The sequence below is a fragment of the Micromesistius poutassou genome (genome assembly GCF_964030765.1).
Source record: "Micromesistius poutassou genome assembly, chromosome: 23".
NCBI lineage: Eukaryota > Metazoa > Chordata > Actinopteri > Gadiformes > Gadidae > Micromesistius > Micromesistius poutassou.
Window position 1 is genome coordinate 2,636,804 of NC_140293.1, and position 18,342 is coordinate 2,655,145.

The 18,342-nt window shown below is 50.7% G+C and overlaps 1 protein-coding gene and 1 pseudogene across 2 annotated transcripts in view; both read right to left on the minus strand.

The window, feature by feature from the left end:
• Positions 1-1,515: 1,515 nt before the first annotated feature.
• On the minus strand, positions 1,516-7,380 carry LOC311368686 (galactose-3-O-sulfotransferase 2-like; the record flags this gene model as incomplete). Its single annotated transcript, XM_084487481.1, has 3 exons — positions 1,516-2,658; positions 4,129-4,429; positions 7,268-7,380. 3 exons carry the CDS (start codon positions 7,378-7,380, stop codon positions 1,516-1,518), a joined length of 1,557 nt encoding a protein of 518 aa, XP_084343607.1.
• Positions 7,381-17,074: 9,694 nt separating this feature from the next.
• LOC311368687 (galactose-3-O-sulfotransferase 2 pseudogene) overlaps positions 17,075-18,342 on the minus strand; it is a 1,479-nt pseudogene continuing 211 nt past the window's right edge. The window contains exon 2 of the transcript in view: positions 17,075-17,973. The product of the transcript in view is annotated as a galactose-3-O-sulfotransferase 2 pseudogene (transcript). The remainder of the gene's footprint in view (positions 17,974-18,342) is intronic.

Below are 18,342 nucleotides of genomic sequence, written 5' to 3' on the forward strand. Positions count from 1 at the left end.
TGCCCATTAACTATTTAGCTTAGGAAAAAAGAGATAGGTTATCTTTTGGCCAGAAGCAGTCTTTGCCAGATTGACAGCTTAGATTGATTGACAGCTTAGTCCGTTGTATCCGCCCATGTCGTAGGCTATTGAGTGACACGAAGAAAGCGTGCGAGTGTCGTCGTGGGAGGTGCGTTAGTACTGCTGGCAGAGTCTCATGAGTCAGTGTGCGCTGAATGTGGTTTGTTAGTGTGGTTAACGACATCAAAAGCCATGCCTGTCCATGTTGAGGCATTAGCATGAATGTGCGCACAGTACCATCTTTATGTGTGTGAGAGTTTATGCACGTCCATGTGGTAGGCCTACACACGGAGCCGATACGCAGCAGGAAAGAGGTTTGCAAGTGTGCACAGGTACAAAATCACATGCACAGGAGAGAACAAGGCCACCTGTTTCACAACAGCGTGTGTCTGATGTTTCCCCTGCACCGATAATCAACAGCAACAATTCCCCCCAAATTAGGAAACTCCCAGCATAACTGCTGTTATGTTACCTCGAAAATTCTTCGGACGGATTATTATGACATAAAAAGGAATTCATCCACAGTGTAGTCCTGTTGCAAAAACACACACACGGCATCTACCACATAGGCTACTCGAGCGCCTCCCCCTCAAGAACCGCAGATGCTCGCAGAGAAAATAAATGTTTTTTTTTTTATTTGACATGCGGCCTCTTCAGAAATCGCAATGTATTCTCCCACATCCCCGACGCACTCAGCCCTCCGTGAGCGTGGGTTGCCATGCGCACGTCTCAGCTCGACTACAGCGCGGCCAGTCAGTAGGCTACGTCCCGACAAACAGCAGTGGGCTGCTGCACATGAAAGCTTGAACGCTTTACACTGCCGAATGAGACATTCAAACAGTCTCGATCTTGTTCATTTAGCCAAATCGATGTGCTTTTTTGTTCTTGTTGCCCTTTTTCATGCCGCGGATTATCTATGAACGATCGAGTGAAAGCGCCTGGATGGTTTAGGATTCACACTGTGCCATACAACTGTAATAAATAAAGAATCTATTTGTTCTGAGGTTTCATTTCGACTCGGCTCAGAGTGAGTCGAATGAACAGCAAAATAATAATAATAATACAGAGAATACAATTGGTCTGGGTTTTCCATTTTCACATTTTGTTGATGTTAAATGGGACAAATTTAAAAACCTACTTCAAATATGAGACATTCTGTACCATGGAAATGACAAAAAAAATCAGGTCTGCTCAAGTCCGCAATGCCATGCCCCTTTCACAGCAATGGAATCGTACCGGGAACTCTCCCCCATCGTAATGACAAACGCATCGAAATACAACAAATGGAGAAGCAATCCTTTTCAGTTGGTCCAGTTAAAAGGCATAAGGTAAGGTACGGCACGGTAGGGTAGGTCCAGGTAGGGCAGAGTAAGGTAACTAGGTGGAGTTGAACTAGCGTGGGCCTCGTGGGGTCTCCCCCCCCCCGCGCCCCCATCCCCCGCCACCCCCATCACACTATCTCCGTCTCCCTTTGCCATCGGCTCGTAGGAGCGAAGTCTGGTTCTGCCTCGCCAACCACTCCCTCTCCGCCGCGGCCATAGTCCACCCCCCGCGGGCGCCTCCTCCGTCCCCCGCTCCCGGGGGGGGGGGTCTCTCTCTGTTCCACAGGGGCCGCCCCCCCACGTAGCCCCCACCGACCGCCATCGCCGGGCCCCGGGGCCGCTGGCCCGGGGCCACCTTGACAAACTGCGGCCGGGGGAACTGCTTGGCGTCCAGCACGTCCTTGTACTGGATCTCCGGCCGGATGAGGCGCAGGCAGGCCTCGGTGGTGGCGTTGTCCAGGCCCGGCTGCAGCTCGTAGCCCAGGATCTTCACCACGCCGCTCTGGAAGGGCCGGATGCCCTTGTCCCTGATGCGCTGCGCCTCCACGGGCTTGCCGCCGTTGCGCAGGCAGACGCGGGACAGCTGCTCCCGCCGCGCCCGCAGCAGCGCCACCTCCTGGTCCATGCGCTCCGGCCCGAAGCGCCGCACCTCCTCCCAGAAGCTGCGGTTGAAGGCCTGGTACAGGTGCCAGTCCAGCGCGTTCCACTCCCGCAGCTTCTCGCGCTGCGCCGGCGTCAGCGACAGGTCGGGCGGCGCCCTCGCGGGCGGCCGTCCACCCCGGACGCCCACGGCCGCCGCCACGGCCGCCGCCGCCGCCTTGTCCATCCAGCTGTCGCCGCCGCCGCCACCGCCACCGCCGCCGGCCCCGCCCGGTGGCTTCTGCTGGCGGGCGTTGAGGCTGAAGGACACCACGGCGTCCAGCGGCCAGCAGAGGGCGTGCCGCAGCAGCACCATGGACTGGTCGAAGTACTCGGACACCAGGATCAGCCTGAAGGCCCGGCGCACCAGGGCCTCGCCGCGGAGGGCCAGGCCCTCGGAGAAGTTGGCGTTGTGGTCCATGCCGAAGTCGAACCACAGCAGGTTGCGGGCGTAGTGGTTGTTGCGGAGACGTGGGTCGTAGTACTGCCGGGGGCTGTCGGCGAAGTCGCCCAGGCTCTTGGCCTTGCGGAAGGCCGGGGCCACCTCCTTGTAGTAGGCGAAGGAGGACTCCGTCAGGGCCACGGGGTCCCGCACGATGGAGAAGTAGAATGTGTCCTCGGGCATCACCTTCTCTACCTGAGGGAGACGAGCAGGGGGGCGGGGGGCGGGGGCGGGGGGGAGGCTCTGGGTTATTTTGGTGCATGGTGTTTCTCCTCAAACTGAAAGAGGTTCCTCTATAGGTGTTCTTGTATTGAACGGTTGAACCCAAGGTCTGAGATTAACAATCGACTAGATGCCGAACGCGGGTGAATTATGGTGCTTAAAAAAACCCAACAAGCTACGAGCCAACACTGGATGACTATCGGGCGATACAATCCAACAGTCCGAATAATGATAGTGGAGATATTTAATTGCATGTCACACATTTGTTCGTACTGTTGTTTGTCGGTTCTTCCCATTGCGTCCAGAGGCATTGGTTTGTTGTTTTAGCCCCTTGGAAATCCTAAATGCACCGAAAGGTTCCAGACTAAGATGCATTTGCAAATCGGTGTCCAAGGTCAGGCTAGATTTATGCCGCTTTGGATTTGAATATAGATTTTCAACTGGAGAGATTTGTTTTCTTATGTTCAATCTCTATAACCAAGTTCTTTAAAGGCTAAATAATTACAAGAAGCTTGTGAGTATATTTGATTACTTTCAAATGCTTCTATTACTAACTAAGTGGATAATGTAGGAAGTAAACTTGGCCTACTAATATATGTGACGACACACACATATTTTTTCATTTTGAAGTATAAGTACTCCCTAACATACATTGATAATCATGGCGTCTGCTTTAAATGTGAGTGTATATTTGAAATAGTTCAGTTTCCTTAAAACTGCTGCGTCAGATACTTCACTGGCTGTGTAACCTACTATTAAGAATCTCATTTAAAAAAAAAAAAGAAAAGAACTTCACTGTGGTATCTGCTTCGTAATACCAGTATCCCCATCGGGCTGCTTTCCCTGCAACACTGCGTTTCCGCTGATGGAAATAGCCCAGTCTCTGCCAAGGCTACAGACTCCAGGTTTCAACACCTGCGGTTTGATCTTCCATGACCCTGTCCTCGCACCTAATCACGTTCCCCATCGCCGCTTGTTTGTGAAGCTAAACTGTTCAGAGCCGAGCGTGCCATGCGCCCTATTGGCTCAGCATCACAGGGTGAAAGCTACTGCTTGGTCAGATAAAAAAAATGTGTGTGCCAATGCCAACCACTCCGACCTTGACATTGGGGCTGTATGTGCATGCATTGATAAAAACAAAAATAGAACTGACCCAACAAGGCATTAGGATGAATCAACGGGGATTTAAAACAACACGCGTCAAAATGTACGCCTACCATTTCAGAAACGTCGGATGCATCACTGTGCAGCTTGACTTGTATTATAAAAAATACTAAATTTCATACAAATCGAGGGCGTCAACATTGTTACCGCCCTTGGACAATCTCACTGAGGTAATGTGCAATTTCAACCCAGCCCTAAAAAGGAGGGGGGGGGGGAAAACAAATGAACCGCTGTTTCATTTCCAAGGCACTTCTGCCTCTTGTCCCGCGGGGAACATACCTCGGGCTTATTGAACCTCATGTGGTTTCCCATGATGTCGAAGTCCAGGACTCGGGGCCCCTGGTAACCTTTGACCCGGTGGGCGTTGAACAGCAGGGGGTACCCCAGCTGGTAGCCCATGGGCAAGGCAAAGTGGAGGCCGTGCTCCTCCCCGAAGCGGTACAGCATGTTGAGGACGGTGCTGCTGGCCGTCTTGTGGGTCTTCAGGAACATGAGATGGGAGTGGGGCCGACAGGAGCCCAGCGAGGGCCCCTGGGCGTCGGGGGCGTAGAAGAGCAGGCGCGCAGACGGCTGGACGCTGCTGAACACGGAGAAGAGGGAGAGAGAGAATCGTTGAGCCTTGGATGCGAGGACATTGTGATCCACTTGGTTTGGCAAGCCGTGTCTGTGGCAATGTGGGAGTCTATATATATATACACACACACACACACACAAACCTCTGTGGTCAGGGGTAAACAACGGACAGAGTCAGAGTGAGAGGCTCTATGAATCACGGCAGATACAAACCCTTAGCAACATTTCCTGGCACTTGCTTAACCTAAACAAATACAACTAGGACAAGCTAGATTTGTTCGATTTAAGCCGTTTGGCTACACTAAATGATCACAGAGCAGTACGAATCCTCCCAAAACGTTGTTACTTTCACACACGGTAACAAAGTTAAAGTTTGCTTTGACCTCCGGCTGGCGATTTAGACACTTCATGTCGAATGTGAGCTGGTGTTTGCGTGTGCACACAGGATTAACCCCGGTATCTCCAGACCGTCGGAGGCTAGCGCTCAGACTGGTACAGGGAGAAAAAAAAGAAAAGAAATCTGGGGAGCCTCAGGCAAGAGAAAGCTCCCAGATGTTTAGAGGGGAACCAGAGTGTGTGTGTCCATGTGAGTGTGTGTGTGTGTTCCGAGTGAGCGGGAGAGGAAGGGAGAGTGGGGGTATAAAAAAACCCTGCAAGAACAGAGAATATAATGGGGGAAGGGGCTAGACACGTGGAAGTGGAGGGAGGGAGAGAGGAGAGCCAGTGAGAAGGGGGGAGAGAGAGAGAGAGAGAGAGAGAGAGAGAGAGAGAGAGAGAGAGAGAGAGAGAGAGAGAGAGAGAGAGAGAGGAGAAGAGTACGAGACGACAGAGAAGAGTGGAGGGAACGGAGAGGCAAACAAAAGGAGGGGTACGGGAACCCAGGGGACGCAGTCCGATGAATCATTAGTCGGAGGAAGGTGTGGCTTTGGAATCCAAAGTCGTGTGTTACCGTGACCGAGGGCCATGCCCCAGTAGAGGTTCACAGCTGCCTGGAGCAATGCGCACATAAGACATTCCTATAGACCCCGCGAAGGCGGGTCTCTCTCTCTACACAGAAGAACAATGGGCTGGCCTGGCAACATCTGGTTCCAAATCTGGACTGCACGTATTCAATTCTCTCAATGCTCTTTATTTATTTATAAATTATTTATATACCACTGTATATTTGTAAATAACTATGCCTTGTGTTTTTTATCAGTCAGTAACTAACACAATTGTCTTGTCTTGTCTTGTCGTATGTTGCAACTAAGCTTGTCCTGTGTAAATGTTGCTGCTTTACGTGTGTCTTCAATTGCCCCTTGGGGACAAATAAAGTTTTTTGAATTGAATTGAATTGAATTGCATTTTCAGTGAAAAAAAAAACACAACACTGGATGGAAACCTAAACATGCAAGGCTTCTATAGAAGCTCCATGGCAACTGGAAATGAATGAAAATGCTTTGCTTCCCTTATCTTAGTGTTTGGTTTTGTCTACTTTAACAGCCTCTATATAGATTGTTTCGTTTTTGCTTACAGAAACATAAATTCTTATCTTATCAGGGGTAATGTTTGAGTTTGTATAACTCCTCAAAGATGATAAGAACTTTAACTAGACCCAATGGCCACCTCATGCAAGAAATATGCTGATGCAGTTTGATGTTTAACTTGCCAAGACCTCTGCAATAACAGGTTTGGTGGAATATCAAAATAAAACCTACAACTGCACAGAACAAAGTGCATGCCACTCAAGGCCAGACATGCCAAGTAAGAGAGTGCATGGATAAAATACTTGTACAAGAAACGCCACCACCACAACGAGCAGGGTCACCATCGCGATGGCAAAGAGGAACTAGGACCTTTTTCTAGAAAGCAGATCGATTCTAAACATAAATCTGGTTTGCGTTGATGCACGTCGGTTAGGGGTGGGGGGAGGGGGGGGGGGGGGGGTTTGAACCGTTTTCCGGAACAGCAGTTTTACATTTTGTGGATTTAGGGTCACTCAAACTCTGACGGGTTCATTAGGAAAGTCCTCATTAATGGCCGGCCTTAAAAGCCAGCCTTTATCATGTGCTGAGAGTGAGATCGATGATGGATTGGGAGCGTTATTGTGACAGAAGCGCTTGCATGGCTTGTTGCGTTGCAGCCAGGCAAACGGTTGTCATGGCGATACATGCAAAGGGAGTCCTTCCGTAAGCCTTCATATATATTGGAGATGTATTGGAGTGAACACAGACAGGGCCTAAAGTACCTGCTGCAACGTGAATAAAACATGTTAAATGGAGAGAAATGTTCACACTGTACAGCTCGCAGGCTATTTGGATATTAAGCCTGAGGAACTCAACAGACTGGTGAAATATCTAGTGTTTATTTGTTTAAGACATTGACACCACTACGTTTCTAGAAGATGTTATTTATTATGCGTGTTGGAGTGAGTGTGCGTGTGTATATGCGTGCGTGCATGTTCACATGTGCATGTGTGCATGCGTGCGTGCATGCTATGTGTGTGTGCGTGCGTGCATGCATGTTCATATGTGTGCATGTTCATATGCGTGTGTGCATGTTCGTGTGTGTGTATGTGTGTATACATTTTCATATGCGTGTGTGCATGTTCATATGTGTGTGTGTGTGTGTGTGTGTGTGTGTACATGTTTATATGCGTGTGTATACATGTTATTATGCGTGTGTGTGTGTGTATACATGTTCATATGCGTGTGTGTGTGTGTGTGTGTGTGCATGCATGTTCATGTGCTTGCGTGTGTGTGCACGTGTGCGTGTGCATGTGTGTGTATACACGTTCATATGCGTGTGCGTGTGTATGCATGTTCCTATGCGTGCGTGCGCGCGAGTGTGTGCACGTTTCTCTCACCTCTTGTTGAAAATGAGGCCCATCAGCTGCCCAGCGAAGGCGATGGCAACAAACACCAGGAGGGCCTTCCACAGCCACAGGGGCCCTGGCCGGTAGCAGCCCAGCCCGCACATCCTCCTGGCAGGGCAGGAGATGGACCACGGAGGGAGGGAGGGGGGGGGGGGGGGGGGGGGGGAGGAAAGAGAAGCCATCATTTATTAGCATGTATCAGTAGAATAGAATAGAAATCCTTTTTTTTTTTTAAACACAGAAACAAGTTTTTCCTGTTTTTACAAACAGACAGACAGACAGACATACTCGGAAACATACAAAAGGACAAAGGTCTATACATAACCGCAGTTTCGTTCCTCCGATTCCCTTGGTAAACAAATGCATACATTCATACATGTGTTCATACATCTCCAGAAGCTATTCCAACAGTGTCGCTGCGCACCTTCCCCTTTTATCTGCGGGCGGGAGCGATATTAAACCCGCAGAGAACAACAATTGCCTATTTATCACACACACACACGCACGCACGCACGCACACTTTTCGCTCCAATCATCTCCGCAAATCGACGGCCTGAAATCACTGTTCCGAAAACGTCCAGATTCTACGTGACATATACCCCCTTGTGGCCCGACGCCGCGGTTCGAGAACGTCACCGTTTCGACAGGAACAAACGCCTGGACCATAGGATCGGATGGGGGGGGGGGGGTCTTATTTTCCTCGCCTACCTTGTTCTCCGTCTGAACACCATAGCGGCGGAACCGGTCCGCAATCAGATAGGGGGCTCCTCCTTGTAGGGCTGCTGCTGCGGTTGGCGGCGGTAGCTACAAGCCCACGGTGCATCTCGGAAGGTCTCTTTATGCTGCACCGAATCCGCCGACGTTATCAAGGCACAGGACTACATTCCCATATCGCGAGAAGGGATGGGAATGGCCGTGTTCTCTCCCCTCCAGTCCACACCCACCCTCCCTCTCCCTCCCTCCTTCTCTCCCTCCCTCTCCCTCTCGCGCTCTCTCTCTCTCTCTCTCTCTCTCTCTCTCTCTCTCTCTCGCTCTCTCTCTCTCTCTCTCTCGCTCTCTCTCTCTCTACAACGCTCCCTCGCAGGCTACAGCGCAGCTCCTCGGGCAAATGTGGGTGTATATATATAGACTCTGCTGCTGCTGCTGCCGCCACCTTCAAGACACATCGCTTAGCACGAGCGTATTCAGTTTTGCACGGGACGTCGGGCGCGAGAGGGGGAAAGGGAGGAGAAAAAAAAAAAACTGGGATTGCACGCGGGCTCTGCGTTCAGTCGCGCTCTGACGTCAGCCGTCTAGCCTGTGGCTGATTTGCTTGCGCGATGCTGCTGCTTATTGTGCGCTTGCGTCGAGACGAGCAGGGGATGGTTGGAAAAATAGAAATGAGAGCTAATGAAAATGTTTTATCCGTGATATCCGGGTAGAATTAGCCGATGCAATTGATAGGCTGGAGTGGACGTTTTCGGGGGACAGAATGCGAAAACGGTGGTGTGGTGATACGTCTTTCACATATAGCCCCCCACAACAAAGGCATTGTGGGAGAACACAAGTGGGCCATTCACATGCCCAGTGTTGTGGTGTATGACCCTGCGAGGTTATATAACAACAATCCTTAATTGTTGTAGGTTCATTTAACTGCTCAATTAGGCCTACTCTGCCTAATAAGGGTCACGTTTTGACCCAGCTTTTTTTTCTCCACATTATCACAGCTAATACCAATTGCTCCTAGTTTTTACCTTAACCCCTTAATTGTTCCCTCATAGCTTGTCACGTTACTCATTAAAACATAATAGGAAGGAGTAAATAGATTTTTTTTTTTGCATGCATTCAGACTTCGGAGGCAGAAGTAGGCTGTGTTTCTCACTAATTATGTCCAGTCATACCAGTGCCTCACAATGTCATTCTCGGACAAGGTGAAGCAGGGTGACTTGTTCTGCAACATAGTCACCAAAAAGGAATGTCAAATAAATTGTATATTATGGATGGATTCCACCTAAAATCGAACAACAAAAGCTTGACTGTGTGAGGGGCTAATGGTTTGGCACGTCAAAGCAACATCTTCAAATCAGCAAACATGGAGATGTATTGCAATAATAGTTTCAGATGTCAATAGTATTAATCCCAGAACTTGTTGGTTGCATTTAAATTATAGTTCAGCTGATTGTTAAACCAGGCAGTATATGACTATGCACATGATAACAACTGTCCATATATTTAAATATAATTAGCATGAGTAGTTATTGCTTCATGGGAACTGTTCAGTTCCTGGAGTGTAACCGGTTCAACTTTTAAGGTTTTCGCCCTAAAGCATAACAACATTGTTAACATTTAACAAGAACGGTTGGCATACAACTCACCTGTCAATGTTCAAACTGACACTCAAACCTTCCATTCAACATTTGACTTACTTAATTAGTTAATCAGTCATCGAATAGGTCTTTGAAAAATGTTTTATATTCAATCTTTTGTCATTGACTATTTGTAATTGGAATATTTCCCTGGAATTGCCTTGCCTTCCTAGCGCTCACCCCTGAAGGCCTCCCATTGGCCAGCTCACTGTACCACTGAAGGCCTCCCATTGGCCGGCTCACTGTCAACAGCCCTCAGTCAAAACCAACAGCAGCAGCACCGTTAAGCCTCGTCACGGCCCGGCGTCAGCGTCGTTTGGAGAGATACTGTCTGTTATGCAAATCACCTGGATCCTCTATACTGCTCACACACACACGCAAACACACACACACACACACACACACACACACACACGAGTCTCTCGACATAGGAAAATGCAAAGGTTGAGATTTGCATTGTCCACCGAGGCAAATCCACCGAGGTGGCTAATTGCCCGTTGTGGGTCATGTGGATTCGACGGAGCCATTGTCTCTGATGCAGCACGCAAGGTACTCGCAAGGAACTATATTTAGCACTGGAGCGTCTTAACCATGGCGGGCTCTTAAGACAAGGCACTAAGCCACCTGGCTCCCCTTCCCTTCCCCCCCTCCAGTCGGCCAGCTGCTCAGATTAACTAACCCCCCCCACCACCACCACCACCACCACCACCTCCCTGCTTGACCGGTCCTTAGTCACTCTAACCCCTTCTGATTGTTGAGTCTTTCGTTAGCCCACTTGTTCTGTAGCGGCGATGAAGTCCCGTGAATCCCGCTCGGTGCTCAGCGGTTGGGGACGCACGCGCTCGGTCGGGCCTTCAGTTGACGGCCGACCAAACGTTGGACGACCGAACAGGGGGAAGGGTGAAGAAACAAAATGGTGTCTCATGTGGTCCCGGTGACAGCTGGAAGGCACGTGAAATGCACATGTGGCCGATCGGGAGATGAATCCAAGGGCATGTTGAGATCCGATCCCCCCCCCCCCCCCCCCAAGAAAAAAAACAAAACACAGGCACATGTGGCGGTGGTCTGGTTCGGGAGGAACACACCACATTCCAGCCCTAACACGCCGCTCATTCAGAAGGTCAAACGGCGAAAGCGTCAAGGGGTTGCGTACAGTGCAGCGCACTGAGCCCAGCCAACAATCTTTCTTTGTGTTAATGCGTTCATCGCCATTTAACCACTCAACTACACAACGACCAGACGGCATTCCCGGGCGGGGGGAGAAAGAAGTGTTCCGGGTGAGGTCGATGATGGACGCAATGGGATATTTCAACTGCCTGCCAAAGTTCTGTTTCGCCCCCACTAGACAGTCTCCTCAATCCACTCCCCTGACTCCTCTCCTAGCTGCCTTTGTGTGACTAATTAGCGCTTGGCTGGCCAACACGGAGATACGGGGCCTAGGCCTATCTTCGTTCGCAGCTGTTCTGGTCTCACGATGGGACGTTTTGGAACGGGGCCGCTCCACATTTCCGTTGCGTGGCGTTCCCATTCTGCCCGCCCCGGGGAACGGTTCAATGGAGCACACACCAGCTCATGAAGGAAGGAAGACAGAAGACGGAGAAAAACTGTGCTGTGGTTTTGACCGGTATGGCAGCTTAAATGGGGGCGGCAGTAGCTCAGGAGGTAGAGCGGGTTGGCTGGGAACCGGAAGGTGACTAGTTCGATCCCCGGAGTGTCGAGGTGTCCCTGAGCAAGGCCCCCCTCACCTCTGACTGCTGCCGACGAGCTGGCTGTCGCCCTGCATGGTTGACTACGCCGTCGGTGGATGAGTTAGTGAATGAATGGTTGTAAGTCACTTTGGATAAAAGCGTCAGCAATATCCCCTGAATGTTAACTTAAAATGTCTGACCCTCAGCCCAGGGAGGACCAATTTTCCCCAACTTTCCTTTCTAGCCCGGTCCTGTCCTGTGGGTCTGCTCTCAAGAGAGCCGACCCGCGCCACTCGGACCCGGAGTCCGCTCTATAGGCCCTCTGTGGCGGTCTCGGAGGGGCTCCTGGTGTTCCCGCATTTGAATGAAATCTGATGAAGCCAATTCACAGAGACAAAAAAAACCCTTTCAAACTGGACGGCATCAAGCGCTCCCGGTGGGAGGAGAAGGCGGCCATCGAGCAGGGACACATAAGATGGGCGGCGGAGAATGAGCTCTCTGTCGGACGAAACGTGAGGACCCAGACGACGAGTGTACTCCATCGCCGGTCTGTATTGTACGCCCCTCTCCCCTTCTATCACTCTCTTTCTCCCTGGCCTCTCTCTCTCTCTCTCTCTCTCTCTCTCTCTCTCTCTCTCTCTCTCGCTCCACTCCTCTCTGAATGAGGCATCACCTGAGAGCCGTGCACTAGCCCACCGCGTGCCAGGCCGGTGAAAGTGAAGCATTGTGGGGGGAAACAGTAGGGACCGGTGGGGAGACGGGGGGGGGGGCGATCTAGGGGGGAGAGGAAGAGAGCGGGTGACCGGAGGATGGGTGAATGAGTTTACTCAAATGGAGGTGGAGGGAGGGGAGTGGGGGGGGGGGGGCGAGAGAGAGAGGGAGCGAGAGAGAAAGATATCAGATCTACAAGGACATTTTTGAGGAACCGTGCATTTCAAATGGTTCATCTTGTAAGCTCATTGACAATGACGGTACCGCCTACGGACTAAAGCTTGGCGACCACTTTGTGTACACGTTGCTATTTGACATCACAATCCACCTCCCTTAATCTGTGTAACTTCTTTTTGTAATCATATGAATTACAAAAAAAAAAAAAAAAAAAAATGCCTGCAATGGGCGCACCACTGGCTGGCTATGCTGTGCCAGATCCAAGATAACGCTGAGGTACCAACTCAGGACCTCGGCTCAGTCATCGTTCATGAGATCACGTTCACATCCCAACGCCTCTGAAGGTCAGATTCCCTTCTGAAAGTCAAGGCCGTTTCGCATTCCCAGCATTCATAGCATCGCCGACTCGAAACACCCCTTCAATACCCGTACCCCCTTCGCTGCCGACAGATGTCTCGGGCTTCAACGGCTGTGTCAAAGCGCTGCTATAACACGATCACGAACGAACGTGGCACCAGCGCTACAGCCCAGCCCAGCACAGCACAGCACAGCACACAGCACACAGCACAGCGTGGGCCGTCCTCGAGGAGAGTCTGGCCTGATGAGTAACGCTGGTGCCAGATACAGTTGCATACCCAGCGTGACGCTTCCAAAGCAGCTGGCCTCTCCTCTCCTCCAACTGCTCCCAAATATTATCGCCTCTCTCTCCCCGTTTCGCCGTGGTGCACTACCGAAAAAATAACACACTCCGAAACACCATTTAAATGGCCGCTGCCGTGCGTCCGGCCTTCATGGGTTTGGAGAACATTCTAAAGACCTTTTTTTTTTTTTTTTAAAGCTATCGCCTCATCTTTAGTGGGAACACCAGCACACCTGCTAAACAGGTGCACTCTGTTCCCTCCCGCATAATTCCCCTCGTATCCTAAGCTGAGGGATGGGGCTGATGGCCAACTAGTGCTTGAACCTGCACTGAGCGAGTTGTCGCCGTTGCCCCTGCCACTAGGTGGCACTGTGCCAGACCCACTGAACTTGTGGCCACATATGAAGTCATGCGGATCTTTTACAGGCATTTATCCCACCCTATAAGGCTCCGACCTCTCCAATGAAAACAGGCTTATATGCCCGCACACTGCAGTGTAAGGGCTGCGTACACAGGACCCATTCTATCCACATCTTAACGGGGTCTTCACGGCAGTTATCTCTATTACCAAAGTGTCTTAAGATGGCATTGGATCGGTGGATCGGTGTCACTCATCAGCCTTTCCTAGTACCGTGCCATTAGAAACCGGCCCAACTAGGCTAACCCGGGATAACTAGCCCATTAAACCCGGTGTCTATGTCATCATCCTCAACACAATTGGGTCTACAAAACAAGATTAACCCACCCCTCCCCCGGTGGAGAAGTTCACCGAATGTCGGACCATAAGCTCCGCCAAAGGCTTCGCCTAGGCTACGCCTATAGGGGACCTTGGGACTGTTTTGTCCTCATCAACCGGGGGGTTTCAAAGGGTCGTGAACACACATTGGAGCTTCCCCAACCCCCAACCACCTAAATGATATATTCAAACCTATCACGGTCTTTGTTAACTCAACAGAAGCACAGCGGTGCACCGTATACTAGACTGATTCAGTGACTGAGCATGGACACAGCCCTGTGCAGCAGCAGGTCAGTCTCCACGCATGGTTGCTCCCGTGGGTCGGTATCCATCACGCAGGGGGTGCAGACCCTGTAGGGGCATGCGACTGGGGCGGGATCGGAGACGGGAGAAGGTTGTCGTGGGCTCACCTCGGGCTTCGTGCGGCCGCTGTTTGGCCACTCGGTGGGAACTTCCTTCCAAAAGTGGAGCGGCTCTGTAGAGGTTTCATTTCATCATGCCTCAGAGAAGAGCGTGTGTGTGCCGCTCGAGTCCACCACCGGTCAGCCTGGCAGGTCGCCCGGAAGTCTGTGTAAACTGCATGGTCCAATTACAGAAGCATAAACTTTGTGAAAAGTCAACAAAAAAACACCACTTTTTCGGTTCTGAAGGAATCCGTGCAATTTTGGATCAGCAGTGCTGTACTTCAAGTTCTCACCCGCTGTTTTCCTTTCAGCCGGCTTGATCCACTCCTTTTACACCGACCTTTTTTTCACCACTCAGTCCCCCCTCCCTGCTCTCTCTCTCTCTCGTTCTCTCTGTAGTTCTCTTGTATCCGACCGGACTGACTCACCGCAGCAAGGCTGGGACTTTATACCAGCACCCCACACCACCCAGCATCACCAAGACACCAGCCCTCCTTCGGCGCAATTCCGCCACCTAGAGGCGGACTGGTGCAATCTACACTTTACTTATTGTCCGCTCAATTCAATTCAATTCAATTGTATTTGTATAGCCCTTAATCACCATTACAGTCTCAAATGGCTTATATGTATGACAGCCCCCTGACCCAAGCCCCCACAGGGGCAAGAAAAAACTCCCTCCCTCCCTCGACTCACTAAGCTCCTAAACTCAAGCTGTCATCTTCTGTCATGTTGGAGAATAATAATGTGTGTTATGCAGTTTGTGTGTGTGTATGTGTGTGTGTGTGTGTGTGTGTGTGTGTGTGTGTGTGTGTGTGCGTGCATGCGTGCGTGCGTGCGTGCGTGCGTGCGTGCGTGTGTGCGTGCATGTGTGTGTGTGTGCGCGTGTGTGTGTGTGTGTGTGTGTGTGTGTGTGTGGTGCCCAGGTACCCGTTTAAAAAGAGAAAAGGATTTGTTTTCCAATACATTTTCGGCCATGACTGCAGTGGTGCTGCTGGTTTATAACTCGCCACCTCTGGACACGAGTCCACTGTGGGAATGTGGAATGGCCGGCTCTCAGCATATCTCACGCATTAGCTCTATGCAACCGTCTATGCGTGCGTCTGTCCTTGGGTGTACTTGCTGACGGGGGGGGACTCTAGAGGGTTGCCGGTCGAAGGGCCCGGGGCCGTCTGCTTGCCAAGAAGTGGGGCTTCATCATGCTCTGGCTCAACTGTTCGGACAGTATGTAAAGAATGAGGGAATGAGTGGAACTATTGTTATTTATTCTTTTGTCAGAGCATTTGAATTATTGCATTAAAGCATTTCAATTTCAACAAAGATGTGGAAAAAAAATGCTTCCTCGGTGAATCGCCCACTCTAGCTTTAATGCTACTTTTCTGCATCGGGACGATCCCATTCATACCAATGGTTCCTGATGCCTGGTCTCCATCACCTGTGAAGGGCCTGCTTTGTGCCTCTTCCTCTCTCTCGTTCCCCTCCTCTCCTCGCCTGGCTCTTCTTCACACGGGCCTCGCAGTTTCACCTGGAACAGGAAGTTCGGCCTTCCTCCAAGACAGAGAGCATGCTGGGTAGGTGAAAGGACTCGCGAGCCACCCGATGGGACGGCCTCCTTGTTGACACCGGCTGGGTCTCGCGGCACGCCGGCTACCATTTTGCTTTCTTTTCTTTCTTTCGGATTTGGATGAACGACAGACGATGAAATTAGATAACAAGCAAAGATGAATTGACTGAAGAGGGCAGAGGGCTGAGGGTTGAGTTTCATTAAACGTCGTGCCATGACTCTTAAAGGGCCCCTAGTCGACCATCGGGTGTGCGTGTGAAAAGGCATCACGTGCCGCTTTAAAATCGGCAAGCTCTGTGAGACAGTGACTTCACAAGTGGGTGTGCCCGACCAGATTTATTATGCAACGCTCTGGCTACTGGTAGACAGGTTTATAGTCCCATCATACAACCGGGTGGTCACTCCCATTTGTAATGTCAATATGTCTCAGGGCAGATTTTGAAACAGCTTGTAATGGTTAGTCGCATTCACCCACGGTGCTTAAATAGGGTCCCTTTATACAGGACGCGTGCAATGGGGATAGTCCACGGTTCCGTAAAGGTGCCCAGAGATTGGTGACAGCTGAGTGGTCGGGTGGGAAGTGCGTGTGAGTGACAGCTGAGCAAATGGTGTGCGTGTTACCTTGTCATTACAGGACACTGTGTGTGGAATCATAACAGGACATCCATCAAAATAAGTGGTTATACAAGACAACCACCTGTCATTTTTTTTACAGTTGCATACTAAAACAACTCCCATCTATTCCTTCTGCTTGACCCCAGGTAATCCCTCATGCCAGTGTCCTAGATAGAGAACATATATGAAGCCTCATATAGGACTTAGTCTTTAAGCCCTATATGAAGACGCACTACATAGTGTTATTAAGTCCTCCCTTCCCCCTCTTCCTATATATCACCTGTTTGTCTTCATTCTTCAGGCTTTGAAGACGTATGGGGTACTAGCTAGTCTCGTCTGTCTCGTTTGTGTCTTGCTTGTTTGAACATCCAATCAGTGCTTAAATTCATGAGGAATCCAATGGATGCAATTAACTTGGTGTACCGTGTGTTTTCTCTCTCGTGCAAACACACACACATAGACAGACAGACAGACAGACAGACAGACAGATAGTGAAACACTGAGACTTTGGCTAATGTAGAGTTTGCCATTGCAAACCAATGCGTTGGATTCTCATTCTCTTTTTAGCAGGTAAGTTCAGTAAGTTACATATTACAAAGCAATAAAGCAATGAAGCATCATTTCCGGTTAACTCCCTAACCCTAATTCAAATATAGAAAAAAAAGGAATAGGAATAGTGCGGTAAAATGTGATTTTAATAATCAAAGATTCCAACTGAGGAAGACTGAATGCAGCTCTGTACACACAACCTCAGAATAGACACAGTGGGAAATGTGACGCGTGCAATCATTCAGAAACATATTTCCATTAACATCTGAAATTTGAAAATTCTAATAATCATATAACCCCTCAAAAAATGGCTTCCTTTTTAGCAACAAATGTGCCGCTTTGCATAGCGCTCCAGCGGTGTCTGTGCTGAGCCTAGCACTCTTCAATCACGACTTCCCCATTAACGTCCAGTTTCCCCGCCGGGTCCCGGACGTAGGGCTTTGACCGGGGGAACTGCTTGGCGTCCAGCAAGTCCTTGTACTGGATCTCCGGCCGGATGAGGCGCAGGCAGGCCTCGGCGGTGGCGTTGTCCAGGCCCGGCTGCAGCTCGTAGCCCAGGATCCGCACCGAGCCGCACTGGTACGGCCGGATTCCTTCGTTCCCGATGCGCTGCGCCTCCACGGGCTTCCCGCCGTTGAGCAGGCAGATGCCGGCCAGCTGGTCCCGCCGCGCCCGCAGCAGCGCCACCTCCTGGTCCATGCGCTCCGGCCCGAAGCGCCGCACCTCCTCCAGAAGCTGTGGTTGAAGGCCTGGTACAGGTGCCAGTCCAGCGCGTTCCACTTGCGCAGCTTCTCGCGCTGCGCCGGCGTCAGCGACACGTTCACCACCGGCTGCCTGACGTCAAAGCCGTCCTCGTTGCCGCCCTCTGGGGGCCTGTAGTGGGCCACGTTGAGAGTGAAGGACACCACCGAGTCCAGCGGCCAGCAGAGGGCGTGCCGCAGCAGCACCATGGACTGGTCGAAGTACTCCGACAGCAGGATCAGCTTGAAGTTCTTGAGTATCATGGCCAGGCCGTCGAGCACCAGCTCCTGGGTGACGTTGGCGTTGGGGTCCATGCCGAAGTCAAACCACAGCAGGTTGCGGGCGTAGTGGGAGTTGCGCTGATGGGCCTCGTGGAAGAGTTCGGGGTTGTCTGCAAAGGCACCCAGGCTCCCCGCCTTGAGGAAGGTGGGACATATGTCCTTGAAGTAGGCGAAGGACGACTTGGCCAGAGACAGGGGCTCTCTGAGGATGGAGAAGTAGAACGTGTCTTTGTGCAACCCCTTCTGTACCTGAAGGAAGACGAGAAGAAAAAAAAGAGATTGATTGACAAAAAAAGTTGATATTCAAATGCGACTAAAATGTATGAGTTTATCTTAGAAGGTTTGAGTTTCACATGCCATTATTTGAGTGGCAAAAGCCCTTTATAATGGAGGAGAGAAGGCAGGAAGTAAACCTGGTAAAGGAATACATCAGCGGCAGACCTATTTGACTACATCATTGACTAGTTCACAGACTATTTTGATAGTCAAATCAAAACCACGTAATGCATGTCATCAGAAATGTCAGATTACATACATTGAACAATTTTGCACCGCATGCATCGTCTTCTCATGAGTCAATTCAAAGGGCGTCGTCATCGCCAATATAATGAGACCCCA